The 18,214-nt window shown below is 41.7% G+C and overlaps 2 protein-coding genes across 2 annotated transcripts in view; both read right to left on the bottom strand.

The window, feature by feature from the left end:
* Positions 1-538: 538 nt before the first annotated feature.
* On the bottom strand, positions 539-6,864 carry LOC310931194 (oxysterol-binding protein-related protein 5-like; the record flags this gene model as incomplete). Its single annotated transcript, XM_083894304.1, has 11 exons — positions 539-641; positions 774-953; positions 2,396-2,532; positions 2,707-2,796; positions 2,914-3,011; positions 4,009-4,107; positions 4,195-4,291; positions 4,407-4,505; positions 5,653-5,734; positions 5,837-6,021; positions 6,724-6,864. 11 exons carry the CDS (start codon positions 6,862-6,864, stop codon positions 539-541), a joined length of 1,311 nt encoding a protein of 436 aa, XP_083750430.1.
* Positions 6,865-8,953: 2,089 nt separating this feature from the next.
* Positions 8,954-18,214, bottom strand: part of LOC310931072 (oxysterol-binding protein-related protein 5-like) — a 46,902-nt gene continuing 37,641 nt past the window's right edge. The window contains exons 10-23 of the mRNA XM_083894158.1: positions 17,545-17,758; positions 17,161-17,345; positions 16,973-17,054; positions 16,549-16,647; positions 16,187-16,283; positions 15,979-16,077; positions 14,670-14,767; positions 14,467-14,556; positions 14,215-14,351; positions 12,686-12,865; positions 12,439-12,568; positions 12,051-12,165; positions 11,859-11,961; positions 8,954-10,699 (exon numbers count right to left, since the gene is read on the bottom strand). Coding sequence (XP_083750284.1) covers positions 10,564-10,699; positions 11,859-11,961; positions 12,051-12,165; positions 12,439-12,568; positions 12,686-12,865; positions 14,215-14,351; positions 14,467-14,556; positions 14,670-14,767; positions 15,979-16,077; positions 16,187-16,283; positions 16,549-16,647; positions 16,973-17,054; positions 17,161-17,345; positions 17,545-17,758 — 1,765 coding nt within the window. The 3' untranslated portion in view covers positions 8,954-10,563. The remainder of the gene's footprint in view (positions 10,700-11,858; positions 11,962-12,050; positions 12,166-12,438; positions 12,569-12,685; positions 12,866-14,214; positions 14,352-14,466; positions 14,557-14,669; positions 14,768-15,978; positions 16,078-16,186; positions 16,284-16,548; positions 16,648-16,972; positions 17,055-17,160; positions 17,346-17,544; positions 17,759-18,214) is intronic.

Here is an 18,214-nt window from a genome sequence, read left to right on the forward strand (position 1 = left end):
ATGCACTGACTACTGTGCAAATGTTAATCCTGATGTGAGAAAAGCACCAAAGCGACTTAAAAAACAGATTTATGAACAATTTTTGAGAGAAATGGTGATTTTGTGTATGTAGAAAATGTTTAAGCTCATGAAAAATGGGAGCAAAAACAAAAGTGTTGCGTTTATATTTTTGTTCAGTGCGTGGGTTTTCTCCAGGTTCTCTGGTTTCCTCCCACAGTCCAAAAACATGGGGATTAGGCAAATTGACAGTCGGTGTGAGTGAATGGTTGTTTTGTGAGACCTGTCCAGAGTGTAAACCTGCCTTCCGCCCTATGTCAGCTGTCCCCGGGGCCGTGACCGTCATGTGGAGGATAAACAGGTAGAAGATGGATGGATGGATCTTTTGTGTGATAATCATAAGAGATAAAATGATAGTAATAATCATCATAATTCTCTCAGAAACCCCATTTTCAGTGCTGGGCCCTTTGAATTGTGTCCCCGCTCCCATGACAGAGCGCAGGCTTGATAATCAGGGTTAGCGTGGCTCGATTGGGGAAAATTAATCAGCCACAGTAAACTGTCTCGGACTTTTCTCCTGCGTCTGAATCACTCCGTCCTTCTCAAACTGACTCAGACAGTTCTCAGGGTCCCACGGCCACATGCTGCCAAAGATGAGATTAGATTAATATTCAGACGAATGAAGACGAGTAAATCATTTGAATCCTCCCTTCGTTCTTCCATCGTTATGGTGACCTATGGTGTGTGTATTTGTGTGTGTGTGTGTGTGTACATACTCTCTGTGCTTGTAGGTCCACTCAAAGGTGACAGGGTCCTGATGGAAAAGTCGTGGGATCCAGGGTGCGTCTCCTCTCTCCTTTGCCTCTTTCCTCTGAGCTTCCTCCAACACAAACTTTTCCTGCGTGGCTCGCAGCTGGTCCCGATCCATGATGGCACTGGTCACATGCTGCCACAGTCTGCAGGGAGGTTCGAATCAGGGGCACAAAAGGGTCAAAGGGGTGTTGTTTAGACGTTTAGATGTTGTTGGTATCATTATAATATCATCATGGTGCCTTTTGTACCATACAATGGCATGTTTAGACTTTGTAATGACAGATTTCTTAACAGGCCATTTAGTTAACATATGAACACACAGGATGCACACACACAAAAATGTGATAATACCCATGGTTCTCAAACTGTGGAAAATCAGAAATACTGTTCCAATATACTGAGGAATGTTGACCAGTGTGCGAAGAAAATGAAACAATAACAAAAATAAATAAAGATATTAAATAATAATAATAAAAGTCACTTCATCTCTTGCTCCATCTTAATATAATTTGACTATACCAGTGTGTGAAGTATATGCGAGGAAGAAGAATAAATCTGCCTCCTGCCTATTTACACAACTGTATTTTAACGTGTGTGATGATAATGGTGTTACTTTGAGAACTCTATATTTTCACACGTGGAGCTTGGTATAAACAGTTTGAGAACCACTGGTTTACACCATTTGTACTCGGGATGCATTGAAATGAAAAATGTTGTCCGAAACCGAAAATCAGGAAACACTTAAAGCGGACCTAGACCGGAAGTTCCAATTAACCCTGTTTTTTAGTGTGTATCTGCATCATTACCTTGTTTACGAAGCCCTGAAGGTTCTAAACAAACAGTTCAGCCACTGCTGAGAACACTGTGTTTTATTGTAATCTCGGGCTCAGTGTGATCTCTGAAAAAACCCGGTCCGGTTACGTAAACGGTGGTTCTCCTGAACAGTGGATCCTCCTGCTCCGGGCACTAGTCCGGGCACATCCGGTTGCGTACATTGAACAGCAGAAGAAGAATAACGTACGTTGTGGAGGTGTTTCACGAGCGACAGTGTCTTCTGACTCTGGGTCTGACTCCGGGTCAAAGTCATAAAAGGGACTGCGGCGGGGAGTCGTGAAGAAGCTATTTTTAGACACTGTTAAAACAATGTTTTGATTATGAGTAGCAGTGCATCCACCGTTCCAGAGGGGGGAGCTGCGCTTCTGAGAGCGGGTGTGCTGAATATGTCACTTCCGGTTACTGGCCAATCACAACACACTCCGTCTTCTGGGTGTGAGATTTATGTCTGAAATATCGCGGCTCAGCACAGCGTCAGAAAAGACAGATTTATATCGTTTACAGCAACTAGGAGGTTTTTGACCATAAAAACAAGTTAATGAATGTAAGTAGACCTCCATAACTAACATGTGCAACAGGACCACTCTATGTGAGCTTTAAATCCCTAATGTGTAACTTATATTAGAAGCTTAGCTTTAGGTTATTGTGTCTATAACCCTTTGAGATGCTGAAGAATCTTCTGGTTGTGGTTGAGTATTGATGCCGAGCAACCTTAATAGTCAAACATGTCAAACATGTGTGACATGTTTACCTTTCGGACTCAAACTCCCCCTGCTGGTCCATCTCTACCACATGTCTCTTGAGGCGGCGGCTGCGGACGTCTGCACTCGGGTTCCACAGCGTTTCCTGTTGGCCTGAGTGCTTTTCATGAATGAACACCTCACGGTCCTGATAACAAAAATGGCGAAAGTGTCATTAAAGTTCCTATGAGTCTCATACTGAAAAATAGTGTTGCTAAAATGTATTGTCTGCAGCTCACTGCGATCTGTACTGTAAATCCCTTGCTTTGTGACCTATAATTAGCTGCGGGATTGTTCAATAAAGTTTAAAGCTCTTTCTCACCCAGTGTCCATCAATACTAGCCATCAGCTTATTTTCTTGGAAGATCTTCCCACTGATCTGATTCACAGAAGAGGAGCCTCCGAGTAAAGGCTGCAATGAAAGCAATCGATCTTTACAAAGAAAGAAACTAGAACTCACATCCTAAGAAAGAAAATAAAGTTAAATTACATACAACATAAATGTAATTTAAATTAAAAAAAGTGATACCTTTAATTTAAACTCCAGCTTTGTGTAGCATCTCGTTTTCTCACACTCGATGGTAACTTTCCCACCGAGCTCGAGCGTCATAGTGCCGCACAGGATTCCTAGAGAGACAGTGTCACATATTCTGGTCAGTTACTCACACTGGGATGTAGTAGCTACCATATTGTCTGGCTCACAGGACACAGCAATAGCCTCCACCACCAAACAGGAGAACAGTGTTGTATTGTAAAAGATTGACCCATATAAGGGTTAGGGTTCGCCCAGGAAGTGCACACAACCTCTGAGTTGAAAGCATGGATGTATTATATGAACTGGATAGAGCTCCGCCCCTTCGCTTCCGTTCATTCCTATGAAGCTGCTCACCCAGCGCATATGCCCTAAAAAAGTTTTTTGACTTCCGTGTTTATTTCCGGGTTATGGGGCCCATAGAGCATGCGCAGTAGTGTCACTACCATAAAGAGTCCATGTGTGTCCATGTCTCGAGGTGTCCTGTGGACACTTTTACAGGCGTCTCTTTTACTATTGCAGTCAATGGGAAAATTGCTTTTTGGGCTTTTGGACTTTTTATGGGGTTTTCTGTTGCAGTACCCACAGTGGCCACCATGTACAAATTGTCTTCAAGTCAGAGGGGGCGGTGCTCTATCCAGTTCATATAATACATCCATGGTTGAAGGACAACTCGCTCTACCACTGAGCTACCAAAAGCTATCAAAAGAGTATGATTGTGTTCACTCACTCTGGATCGAATGACAAAAATCAGGAGCAAGTAGAGCAGCTCGTGTTCTCAGGTTTGAGCAAACATGTCTATGTCACACTGTGTATTTTCTGTCAAATGCAAACTGATCCACCAAAGCGCACCCAAATCTGTTCCATGACCTCTGAGTGCAGCATCCAATCCCCATATACTGTATCAAGATGCCCTTTGCCAATAGGGTTGCACCATGTCAGCTGGGAGTGGAACCAGCAGCCCAGTGGCATTCAAGTAATAGACGATCGATTTGAGCATAAAAAATAACATAGTTAATTATCCAGTAGGCAGCTGATAACAACAATCTGACCAGACTTGGTGACTTAGATATTTACTGTATACCTGTTTACCTCTGCAGTGAGCATATGGCATAGCGATGACATACTCCTCATTTTTGTTCAAGAACAGCAGCTTGGCTTTTCCATCCATAATAGCTGAAGCAGAGTTACCTAAACAAAAAAAAAAGTGAAGGAAAAGATCATGATTTGTGTCATTGTTATTGTCTAAAATGAAACTGATGATATATTGGAGTATACCATAAAATTTGGACTTGGACAGAATGTTCCCACTGATAACAAACCCATCCTTCCTATTGGAGACGTAAAAGGCAGAGATGGGTGGAGAGTGGGAAATCTGGCAGAAGAAAGTGAGAGACACGTGTGAGGTGTATGCTAATCATGCAAAAATATTTCACACGTGAATCACGTTCGGTGCATTGACAGCATTCTAGGTACAACGCTGGTTTAACCTGTTCAGCTATGTAGAAGGTGCAGCTGTCAGTCTGAGGATGACGCCAGCAGCAGCGGAGTGTTTCCCCCAGGATTGGGTTGTAAGGCTTCTTAAGACCCTGGAGAATACAAGAGGTGTACGTCAGATCAAGTCTCAAATTGTCTCAAGAAAGATGACAAATTTATTTCACTCTTTCACATCTATCCATCTTCTATGAGGGTCACAGGGGGGCGCTGGTGCCAATCCCAGCTGACATAGAGCGAAAGGCGGGGTACACTCTGGACAGATCGCCAGTCCATCACAGGACCACATAGAGACAAACAACCATTCACTCTCACACTCACACCTGCGGTCAATTTAGAGCATTGGTTCTCAAAGTGCGGCCCGGTGGCCAATGGCGGCCCGCAGAAACATTTCTGGCGGCCCACGCAATGAATTACAGTTGATAGTTTTAATCCAGGAGCTACTAAGCTTGTTAGTAGTAATGTTTATTGGACATTACTGGACACAGACCAATAAGTGTAAACAAAAATACTGGGTATTTACCTGGTTTCTATATGCTGAATTTTAGTGTATTATTGGGTTATAAGCTGGTAATAAGCAGGTAGCTACAGCCCCCAATTACTAGCTATTTACCCAGTAAATATATGTTTACAGAAATGTGTTACTTGGTATTAACCTGTAATTAGAAGGTAAGAACAATGGCCAAAATACTGGGTAAATACCCTGTAAATTATAAAGCGTTATTATATTAATGCTTAAATTACATTATATTAATGCTTATATTACTTAACGCTAAACTGTAGAACTGCAATTTGGTCATTAAAATTATTACAAATGGGATTTCTTTCAGGTTTTTTTTTTTTTTTTTTTCTTTGGCGGCCCCCAGTCCAATGTTGGGTTCCTCAGGTATCAAAACTTTGAGAACCCCTGATTTAGAGTGTCCAATTTACCTAATCCCCAAATCTGCATGTTTTTTGGATTGTGAAAGAAACTGGAGAATCCAGAGAAAACACCTTTACACACACGGGGGAAAAAATGCAAACTACATGCAAAGGTGAAAGGCCCTTTTTACGACTGGGTTTCACTCAACCAATATTAGTTAAAACCAGTTCCACTGCAGATGGCAAGACTGGCTTCACTGTCGAGCCACAATAGATATAGTTATAGTTATATTCAGTCATTATCTGAAAACAAATGGTGCAAAAAGGATCTTGTAATCAGGATTGTCTATAACAATCCAGCTGGACGTGGACAAATCTTACCCTTGGTTTCTTGTAAAAACCAGACAAGTACCATCTCAACACCTGCTTGATGCGACCATATGCACTCTCCTCCAACGCAGCTCTGTGGTGAAGAAACATCAGGAGAGTCAGACACAAATATGAAGCGATTCCCGTGTCTCTGAATGACACACACACAAAGTATAAAGACTTAAACGTCACCGACTGTGAGAGCAGATCAGCGTGGTAGTAGAAGTCAGACAGCTTGTCCAGGAAGGAGCGTGGCTCCAAGATGAAGGTGGGCAGCACCACCTTGGACATGTCCATACCGGGTCGCAGCTGTTTCAGCAGACCCCAGATCAGACCTTTGTTCTCCCCTGATACAGTTTCCACCTGGGACGCCTCGCCAGCCTCAAGTAAAACATCCAGAAAGAGGAAAAAGGGAAATAAGGGCAGCATAAAGGCCATTCAGTCATAATAGTATAGAGCAGGGCTGTCAAACATACGGCCCGTGGGCCAGATCCGGCCCGCCAGTGGCTCCAGTCCTGGGTCGGTACTCGGTACTACCGAGTTTTTGCATGAAATCAAACGGTACCCGGAATCGGTACTTGAACGCATCCTTGTAACATTATCCGAGTGGAAGAGTAGGTGATTTCCTAAGGTTTTTGTTATATGTATACATTTGATGCACCTTTGTAGGCTAAAAGACGCCATGTTTCAGGGACAAATGTAAATGTTGTGTTAATTGTTATACACTGTGCTCAGGTATAACTGAAATAAATGTTGAACTGAGTGATAGTGTTGTTGAAATTGCACATACCTTTCTTAAAAATTCTGTTCATAATATATTTTGTAAAAGAATAATTCATTTAATACATAGAATTGTATTATTCTTCTTCTTTGCAGTAATGAATACAAGGAAAAAAAGTGGACTTATTATTACTTCGATGTCATTTTCCGATAACTTTACTGGTCCGGCCCCTTTGAGGTCGGGTTAAGCTGGATGCGGCCCCCCGGAACAAAATCAGTTTGACACCCCTGGTATAGATATTAGGTCAGAGACATGGCGTGAGTAACTGTATTTTTCCCTGAACTACAAACTTGGTGCCTCACCTTACCCATCTCCTCTGTGTTCTGCTCTACATAGACTGTGGCCTGAGGCCCAGGCGACAGCTCGTCTGATTGGTCCATGTTACTTTCATCTGTCAGACCTCCACCATTCTTATTGGGTGGAGCTTCCCATTTACTGTGCATTTCTTATCCTCATCTGACAGTAACAGTTTGTTGTTACTGTTGTTTATGACAGCTGGCATCTGAACTGTTGCATTACTGCCTCCTCTCTCCTTCCTTTTGTCTTTTCACTCAGGGAAAAAGTGCAAGGTCATGACCATTTTAGGGTTCAAAGGATTCAAAGGTTAGCATTCTATAGGACAAGCACATGGGGGAGAAAAAGAGCTTTGAGCTTTGGTGAGAAACTTTACTACAGGCAGAAACGTTTCTTCTTACGTTAATTCTGAAATAAAAATTTAAAGATCAATCATCTCTTCACTTTTCTTGACTGATGCTATGGTTGTTGTCCTCTCACTAAACCACTAGTTCACCTGCTTTCCAACCTGCATGATCATTATCACCGCTGTGCCATCTGCACATTTCACTATGTGGTCGCGATGACAGTGAGCGTCACAGTAAGTAGTCTATGCAGGAAGTAGCACAGGACGCATCCCTTGGGGATGTTGAGAACGATGGCGGTAGATTCTGTGGATCCTGATGGACTGATCCTGTTTGTCAAGACCTCCAAAATCCAGTTTCAGAGGACTGTGATTGGAAAAGGTAGTGATAATGTAGGTAGTGGTAGGCAGTGTTTGTTCACCAGTATTTGGGAGATTATGGGATTAAAGGGAGAGCTAGGACGAGACTAGGAAGAACAGTCTCACGTAGGAATCGTGTTAGAAATGCCAGATGCAAAACAGAGGAGATACCGTCACAAACAAGTAGCAACCGGGAATTTGAACTCCCATATCAAAGCCACCAGATTTGTGGTTTTCCTCCTGCTATATTAAGGCTTTGCAACCACATGTCCAGAGGGATCACCTATTGGACAGTGTCTGCTGCCAGTCACACTGGCCGTTGGTGTCCACTCATGTCCGGCACTCCATAATCCCTGTATATACAGTACTGTGCAGAAGTCTTAGATTTGTTGTTTTAGCGACGCTTTAAAGACAATAGAGGATCATTATTTCTATTTCACTTTACTGGAACACATCCAGAAAATATGTTTGCAGTTTTTTTATATAATTTTTTTATTTCCTTTACAGGTGTCAAGTATTTAGCGTGATCTACCCTTACACTTGAACAATAACACAGCTCTGTTAATACTGGAGTGGAACCTTAAAGTTTGTCCTACTATTTCATTTAAAGAAATATCTGCGGTAAAAAAAAAACTTCTATTACACCAGGTTTATTCAAGACATGCCTGAGCATTACATACACATGTTGCATGAGTTAAACTCACTGACAGCTCGCTAACATATAAAGCCAGCTTTAAGTCGCATCACTTCACTCCAAATTCACAGAATTTGACAACAACAGAGCTGGTGGTGCCTGAAACTTTTGCACAGTACTGTATATTTCTTAACATGTTTATACCTCGTTTCTTGTTTTGTCCTGGTTTAGTTTTTGCTCTGATTTTTTAAAGCACTTTGTAAACTATACAAAATGTACTGAGCTACAGGAGAAAAATAACATTTCCGTCTACCAATTTTACAAAAGCCAGTGAATAAGAAGTTGTTGATGTCAGAAGTAAATAAACTACACCATGTCTATTACTGTTTTTTTTTCCCCCTTCCCTTCTACTGAAACATATGCAGAGAATATCAAAGTTGTCACTGTACAAGCCCCCTGACACTGTGGGGACTGTGGAGGTCCCAAAACACAACCAGACTTTACTCACTCGGGCTTAAATCTGTGTGTGGCAAATATGTTAATCCATGCGGCGTCTGCCAAAAGATTTACACCTGCTCAGGTTCAACTCTCAGGCCTGGGCACCGTCAGTGTGTCAGTGAAACACAACAATCTTATGCATTCTGTACCAGTTGCCAGTTGCAGTATTGCTTTGTCTGATCTATAACTTTATTTTATTTAGTACCCAATATTAATAATTATCTTAAAACTGACTGCAATGATGAACACTTAGCTAAAAGTAAAGGTTTAGAGAGTTTTAATTACCAACATCATCAATCTCCCTCTGGTGGAGAAAGTTTCGTCCGTGAAGTGTAAAGCATTTCTTTCAAAACCATCGAGTACAATTCTCAAGACATTATTGACGAGTCAACGTCGGGGTTAAATTACTTTACTGTAGTGCTACAGTATGCAACAGGTACGAATGAAAATGTCGAGCAACGTCATGTGCGCGGTTTCAGTCCATGTAACAAAAACATTACTGGCGCGTCGAATCCCCACAGCATGGCAGTAGAGTAGAAAAGAGGGAAAACAAGACGACAAGAAAAGTAAAAGCATTCAAAGAGTTGACTTCCTTCTTGTGCACTCTGTGATTCTGTCCTGTTGGGGGTGGATCAGTACTGGCGATTCAATGTCATCGAGAAAAAACCCAGCTCACAGAACTGGTTTTCTTTAGCATTAGTCTTATAATGGCTTGCTCGCAAACACGCGCTCCCTCTTAGTGACACGGGCGCACACACATACACACACACACACACACACAATAAAAAAAATCCACGGGAGAGCAATCGTCTCCATCCTCCATGTTGAAATAGATTAGGAAAGTCTCCGTTTATCACCCAATAAATACATTCTTGAAACATAGACCGCTAGACACACATAAACAAATTCGATTAAAAGACAAAACAAACTCATTAAAAAGTGTTTACATCGTAAAACAGTCGGATGAACATGGTGCAGACCAAGATGCACACGCGCAAACTCCTTATATTAGGCCCAATTTTTTTCTTGTTTTTTTCCTCTCCACTCTGTCACTCTTTCTTCCTCCACGTTCTGCGTCTTTTAGTAACTGATTGTACACACTAGTGTCGTGGTCTCAAACCAAAGCGTCGCTATAATATGCCTTCGGCTACGGCACTGCAGGCACACAGATTCAAAGACACTGCTCGGCTCTATGCCCTGTCTCGTTTCAACGTTTTTTTTTCTTCTTCTCCTTCTTGTGTCATTACAAACACACACAGTGCTCTCTTGTAAACAAGTACTCTTTGTTCTTTCAGATTATAAATACTGTTTTGGTAAAATCATCATCATTAAAAGACGAGACGGAGTATATCTGAGCGTATATATCGATACAAAACACAAAGAAATTGCACTGTTGGAAGATTTTTCCTTCTTTGTTTTGAACATGTTGCGCTTTTCTTCTTCTTTTTTTTTTTTTTTGGCTTCAGCGTTAAGGCCCAACATTTGGAGTGGAAGAGAAAGAGAAGTCCAAGCGGCCGGCGATCTACCTGTGCCCATGGGGCCTACTGTAGGTACGAATAACACACATACAAACACACTCACAGATAAACAGTTTTGCGGGGCAATATAAAAAAGACACTAAGGAATGGTGAAACATCCTCTCTGTCATTTCTTTCTGCAAATTCATTCTTTCAACTCCATCATACATTTCATCTTTATATTCAAAATCTTTTTTTTTTTTTTGCCGTGCTTCATCGCACATCCCTACTTTCCTGTCCAAAGTGCGTGGGTGCCGGTGCTATTTCAGTCTGGCTACACTAGGGGGTGCTGTTCCTCTCTGCAGATGACTGATAGGCGGTGGCTGTGTTTATTGCTATAATGTCCTCCCCCTATTAGAGGAAACAAAAGGGACAAAGTTGCCGCCGTGACACTGATCTGAGGTCTCTGTCCCTGGTGCTGATTATAGTCTGTGCTTTTTGGAAGGATCTACAGCCAAATCAGTGCCGGACGGAAACTCTGCCCAGAGGAGTGAGTTCAGGTGAAGACATAGTTGAGGAAGAGCTGAGAGAGGAGCAGAACACAGAGGATTAGGCAGTGACGGCCAGTGAGCGACACGTTGTCCTCCGCGGCTCTCTGGTAAGACATCTGACGACTCAGGGCCACCAGGTTCCTACAGGGACAGAGAAGGATGAGGGTGAACTAGAGTTTGACATCATGAAAAATAAACATGACATAATAAAACTTTCAAGATGACTTGCGGGGGTAAGAAATGTATTTTCCATGTCTTTGGTTATAATTTTTTTTTTTACTTTTGTTGGTTTGGAACATCCTTCAACTATACCGCTCAGGGGGTGAAAATATGAGGGGCTAAAATTTGGTACAATGATCATCTATGCCTATAATTTAACAGCATATTTAAGGACACATTGTGTTTACATTATTTACTTCCATTATCTTTTATTTTTAATCGATGAAACCAGGAAAATAGTGCAATAGTGTTTAAGTTGTATTTATCTACAGAGCAATACTGAGAACAACAGATACACATGTGAGTGACAGAGAGAGCTAACATGCCTCGCCGGCTGATTTGACAATTTCCATCAGCCAATCTGTGTTATTTTTCAAGCACTCCAAATGTATTAAAGCTGTAGTGTGGAGCTTCCAAATTCACCCCATTCACCCAACAAGCCTCTGGCGGCCTCTGTTGGTCATACTGGCAAGTGCAAGTGTGGAAGCACAAACGAACAAACAGACAGAGCCACGAAAAACAATACTGTGTTGGTGATTATTACATTTTTCCACATCACATTCATTCTCTCTTTAGTGATGATTTAAATACATTAAAGAGGGAATTATGGTGAATCAGGAATTGAGTTACATTGATCTTGGAAGACAAACTGTTAGTTTGACTGGCTCATTGTCTATGTTCACACTAAGGCCCTTAGTTAAAGATCAGAATGATGAATAGTTTAGCTTCCATGGGCCAAGAGCCAACAATATTGGGAACCTCTGACCTACAAAATCACCACAGTAAAATCACAAAAAAGATAAGAGGTGAAATACTGATCAGATATCATTCCGTGAACATGTTTGTGTTCCAAAATGAATGTCTTATTTCGTTAAATTTGCTTTCATTTTTGCTTTTGAATCAACACAAAATGTCCATATCTTTAAATTTGATTTAATTTTTAAGAAATGTATGCATGGATGACTTTTTTTTTCATGAAATTAAAACTACATACAGTGTTCATTGGAAGAATGTTATGTTCCTCTGAGGGAAGGAGGCATTATCTGTTGCATATATGTATTGCGTGTGTGTAAATTTCCACCTCTGAATATCCTGCTGTGTCTTCTGTATAGATGTAATGGAGGCTTCGATCTGGGTGATGTCCTTTTTCTCATTACTGCACCGTGCACACTGGCTGGAAAACCCTGAAGAAAATAATAACAAAGGTAAGGCAATGAAAAAACAAAAACAATAGTGTCTTGAGTTGTGTATGTGTTGTGTATGTGTTGTGTACCTTCATTGTCCGAGGACTCGTGTGTGGGTTCAGGTGTGGTGCTGCTGCTCTCGGTGTTCTGGCTGCAGCTGGACGGTTGACTGCTGGCCTTCCTGTGCTTCCCATTCGCCACCGCCTGGGAAGAGTCAGAAGAGGATATCTGTCTAAATATGTGTTCACGTTGGACGGTGTAACATCCAGAGTCGATACAGAATAGTAGCTGCCTCATCCGGTGAGAACACACAGTAAATTGTTCACACTTGAGCTGCTGGTGCATTCATCTGGGCATCAGAGCAGCAAATAAGTGAAATAACATCTTTGATTTTACAGCACAGAGATATCAGGGGACAGTGAAGCTTGATGGGAAGTGAAACAACCTCATGGGAGGTGTGTGATTAATCTGGCTAACCTTCTGTTGACTTGTCCACCTGTGGCTGTAAGAGAGTTCATGGTGTCGTCTCTGACTTTTCTCGTGTGTCTGAATCACTCCGTCCTTCTCAAACTGAAGCAAACAGAACTCTGGGTCCCACGGCTGTGTGCTGCCAAAACATAAACATGAGGTTAATCTTCAGATGCAGCATAATTAAGTCATTATTCATTTGTGTACTTATCCCCTGTTTTATTTGCTTGATGTGTGTGTATGTGTGTGTACATACTCTCTGTGCTTGTAGGTCCACTCAAAGGTGACAGGGTCCTGATGGAAAAGTCGTGGGCTCCAGGGTGTCTCTCCTCTCTCCTTTGCCTCTTTCCGCTGAGCTTCCTCCAACACAAACTTTTCCTGCGTGGCTCGCAGCTGGTCCCGATCCATGATGGCACTGGTCACATGCTGCCACAGTCTGCAGGGAGTTTTCGAATCAGGGGCACAAAGGGTCAAAGGGGCGTTTTATGTGGATGTTGTTGATGTCAGGGGCAACATTGCAATCTTTAAAATGTGATGTGAAATTATAAAAGAGGGGAAAAGATTTAACCTCAGACTCATTTGGTTATAGACATTTTCCTCACATTAATAAAAACATCAAAGGGCAGACAAAGGGCCCCGTCTTGCATGCTATACAACATATAAGGGAAAGTAACACACTCCTGATCACGTGATCATGAAGCATTTGTCCTTTGTAGACACAGAAACCTTTGTGTCTGCAGCCCTATGAGGTGCTCATGTGAATGCAAACATCATTAACATTACAAGCCAAACATGTGCTTGACTCTGTATATCTGTATATTAGGGCTGTAACGATATGCGTATCGAAATCGAAATCGCGATACTCAGAGTCACGAACCTGTGTCGCGATGTGAGAAGGCAGAATTAACAAACTTATTTTTATTAGGGGTGTCAAATTATTGTTTTAATTGTGATGAATTAATTACAGTCATCATTAACGCGTAAGGTTTTTTAATCGCGTTAATCTCTTCTTTACCGATGTCCCCGCTACCGGAGCAGCGTCAGACGCAGCGACAAAAGTGTCATAAAACCATGTCTAACTTTAACAAACACAGACATGCTGCATACCCACAGAAAGGTCAGAAACTCAGCTACAATCTCATGTAAACCTTTCTTATGTTCACCAAACACAGTTAAAACACAGATGGAAACCCGCAGGAGCGGAAAAACCTGTTCCAGTGCACACATTGAAAAGCGGCACTGGAGCGTCAGCGTGATTATGTGAACAGCGGCGAATTCACAGATTTTAATCACTCTACGAACAAGATTCACGGATCCAGCCCCAAAATAAGAGCAAAACAACAACTGACTTTCAAGAAATACAAGCGGAAATGTTGTCTTACCTTTGCTGTTTATCAAAACAAGTTATTTCCACCGGAACAAAACTGCTTCTAAACATCCATGCTTCTAATGAAGAACTACACTTCCCAGCATGCTTTGGGGACAAATCCCAATCTGATTGATCATTAATTTGTATTTCTCAAGAGTATTATTTTGTTACAGAAAAGAGAGAAATCTTTGGTTATTTATTTATTTATGTTCAAATCTGTTCACAGTGTTCCAAAATATTGTTATTAAATGTTACATTAAGTTTCTATATAATTAAATGTTGTTTAAATAAAATGTTTTTTAAATTAAAAAAAAATCGTGGAATGTATCGAATCGTGGGTCAAAAATCGTGATACGAATCAAATCGTGAGTTTGTGTATCATTACAGCCCTACTGTATATGTATATCTAGGTTTACCTTTCAGACTCAAACTCCCCCTGCTGGTCCATCTGTACCACTTGTCTCTTGAGGCGGAGGCTGCGTATGTCAGCACTCGGGTTCCACAGTGTCTCCTGCTGACCTGTGCGCTTTTCTTGAATGAAAACCTCACTGTCCTGGTTACATAATGGCCGACAAACATGTTCAGTCTCATCATATTTCAGATAATTACAATCTAGAGGCAGGCAGGAATAGAGTTACATAATATTAGTGTTATTAGCTCTTTCTCACCCAGTGTCCATCAACAGTAGCCATCATCTCCTCTCCTTCCAATATCTTCCCACTGATCTGATTCACAGAGGAGGGTCCTCCAAGGAAAGGCTGCAATGAAAGTGGTTCAATACCTTAATAAAAAAACTACTGTTGATAAGAAGAAGAAAAACATATGGCATCACAAACATAAATAATGCAATTGGAACTAATAAAAACAATACCTTTAATTTGAACTCCAGCTGTGCAAAGCATTTTGTTTTCTCACACTCGATGGTAACCTTCCCCCCAAGCTCTAGTGTCATTGTCCCATACAGGATTCCTACAGAAGACAGTGTTACAGCATAAGACCAACAGCACATCAACAAAGGATACAAAGTTACTCTGCAGATTGATCACAGTATTACTGTAGATTTAGGAACATCATTTATCATCCAGCCACTCGCAGTAAGATTAGCCATCCAAAACAGCATATTTAGTATTTTTTTCTCTCTGCATCGGGTTGGGATGCCTAATAAAAGTATTCTCCACTCTTCAGATGTTCCCTGGATTGGCATAGCAGCATGCTAAGCTAAACAGGGAGCACAATGCATGAGAAACTGGTACAAGAGCAAGCCCAAGCAAGACACTGCATACAATTTTAAACCTTTTAGCCTGTGAGACCCTAATTTAGAAAGATGTAGGATTGTCAGCAGCAGCAGTGTGATGCAGCATTATCTTAGCAAGAAATTAGTGAGATAGGAGTTTTGTGTTGTTGAAATTGACTGCCTTAATGCCCTTTTCCACCTGTGGTTCCAGCTTGCCTTGCCTCAGCACGGCACAGTTTAGGTTTTTCCACTACAAAAAGTACCTACTCGTCGTGGAGTGAGTCACCGCCTGACTTTGTTTTACGCGTGACACACACACACTAACGAGTGACTAGTGACTTGTAAGGCAGTTGTTTTCACTGTAACTGAATCACTAGAATCGGTTATTTAAAAATATTTGTTCCGTACTTCCTCCATGACTGGAGCACCAGACTACGTCTGACACAGTCACTGGACTGAAATACAGCGGAATGGTTTGTGATGCCGCTCGCTGGTCTTGATCGCTGTCCCTAAATACACCAGACTCCTCTGTTAAATATTGAAATTTTGGACATTTCCCTGGTAATTGTTGGAGATTAACCCAAGTTTTTAGGATTGTTAAGTCTTGGCACTGTTCGGCTTGATTCTTGTGCCGTACGCCTCTTCCTAATGACGGCACTCTGACCAATCAGTGGCCGGCAGTCTGGCGATGTTACGCATAGTACCTACTCTTGGAACCTTTTTTTTTTTGAGAAGGTACTAAAAAAAACTACTTGGTACCAGGTAATATGCTCGTGGAAACGCAACTTAACCTTGCTGTGCTGTGCCGAGGCGTTGAAACACGCCATTAGTGTGAGAATGGCTGTGACTGACTGCGGCCAGCTAGCTGTCAGCCGATTACAAGTGAGGTGTACGACGACAGTGTCTTGCATGAACTAACACAAAGCTTTGATTTTTCTGTGTTTACCTTTGCAGTGAGCATATGGCATCGTGATGACATATTCCTCCTCCCTGTTCAGGAACAGCAGTCGTGCTTTGCCATCCAGAATAGCTGACAGAGAGTTACCTACAAAGTGAAGGAGCACATCATGATTAAATTGCACAATCGAAAGAGATGAAGACATAATATCTGTGATTAATGCAATACAGATTACATATTGTAGTATGCTGCACACCATAGAATTTAGACTTGGCCAGGATGCTTCCACTGATTGCAAACCCATCCTTCCTATTTGAGATGTAAAAGGCAGAGATGGGTGGATGGTGGGAAACCTGGCAGAAGAAAAATGAGAGACACGAGAGTGAGAAGAGTTTTCAAATTTTACTCTTTGTATGATCATGGCATTCCCTGATTTACTGTGGATTTAGGAACATAATATATTAAGCTCACATTGAGCATATTCTGTTATATCAGATGACAGATTTTGATTGCATCAGTGGTCGATGTGTTTCAGCTCTGTGCCGAATTATGCAAAGTTACACAAAGGAAAATTCAGTCAGGTTTATTCATGCATTGTCGCTATCAATCTGGTGTAACCTGTTCAGCTATGTAGAAAGTGCAGCCGTCGGTCTGAGGATGTAGCCAGCAGCAGCGAAATGTTTCCCCCAGGATTGGGTTGTAAGGCTTCTTAAGACCCTGGAGAATACAAATACAACGGACAGTGAGTAAGAAAAAAAATCTTCTGCCACAGTTTTTCTCTCTCAAATCAAATGTGAAAACAACTAAACTGCAATTTTTCCTCAGTTGTGTAAGATTAGTTTCTTTAAACCTTTCCAGTTAAACTAGTTACACCGCAGACGGCTAAATAGGTTTCAGTAATGAACTTAACCCAATAAATTCGAATAGGCGTAATTATTTAAAAGAAAAACACTGGACACACACTAGAACAAAATGAAAAATGTGATTAGTTTGTGTTCAATAAGAGACACTAACAATCCAGCTGGGCATGAACAAATCTTACCTTAGGTTTCTTGTAGAAACCAGACAAGTACCATCTCAACACCTGCTTGATGCGACCATATCCACTCTCCTCCTGTGTAGCTCTGCGGGGAAGAAACATCAGGAGAGTCAGACACAAATGTGAAGATTCTTCCGTCTCCAAATAGCACACATGCGCACACAAAGTATAAAGACTTAAATGTCACTGACTGTGAGAGCAGATCAGCGTGGTAGTAGTAGTCAGACAGCTTGTCCAGGAAGGAGCGTGGCTCTAAGATGAAGGTGGGCAGCACCACCTTGGACAGGTCCATACCAGGTCGCAGCTGTTTCAGCAGACCCCAGATCAGACCTTTGTTCTCCTCCGATACGGTTTCCACCTGGGACGCCTCGCCAGCCTCAAGTAAAACATCCAAAGTAAGGTTAGCATTATTGCTATGAAGTCATTATACCGTCTGCGTTCTAGATTCAGACTGACACAAGCAAGATAAGATATCTCTATAAAGGCGAGCAGTCACATTTTACACTAGGGTTAATCTGCTGACCTACAACAAAGGTGGATCTCTCTCCAGCACAAAACTGAACTTGATGCCTCACCTCACCCATCTCCTCTGTGCTCTGCTCTACATAGGCTGTGGCCTGAGGCCCAGAAGACAGCTCATCCGATTGGTCCATGTCGCTCTCTTCCGTCAGCCTTCCGCCATTCTCAATGGGCGTAGTGTCCCAGTCGTCGTGAGCCTCGCGTTCCGATTTGTCGGAAAAACCATCGTTCTCCATGTGGTGATTGCCAAGCAGCAAAGACTCGTTCATCCTGATAGAAACAGAGGAAAAGTGCAAAGTTATATATAACCATATTCAGGGATATTGAAATTATTCAAAGGCTCCTCAGAAGCATAAACACTGGTGGGCCTTCTTAACAAGATAGGCTGTATTGTCACGTCAGGTGAGCTTTGTGGTTTACCAAGACCTGACTTCCAAGCTTTTTATCTATATTAAGCTAGGGGTTCTTGTTAGGGTGTGTAAGTAACCCTGATGTCAAACCATTTTTTGACATCAGTGACAAACCTTTCCTAAACAATTAAAAAAAATAAAACATCAGGACTTAATGAGGTGCTTTCGCCATTTTCTTGTGATTGTGAAATGTGATTTGAAATGTGATACAACTGGCTTTGGCAGCAATCATTAAACAGAAATGACCAGACATGAACTTCAATATATCTCAATGGTCTTTAAATTTGTATTGAATTGTACTGATTTGTGAGAGGGA

The sequence above is a fragment of the Microchirus variegatus genome (assembly GCF_963457635.1).
Source record: "Microchirus variegatus genome assembly, chromosome: 8".
Lineage (NCBI taxonomy): Eukaryota > Metazoa > Chordata > Actinopteri > Pleuronectiformes > Soleidae > Microchirus > Microchirus variegatus.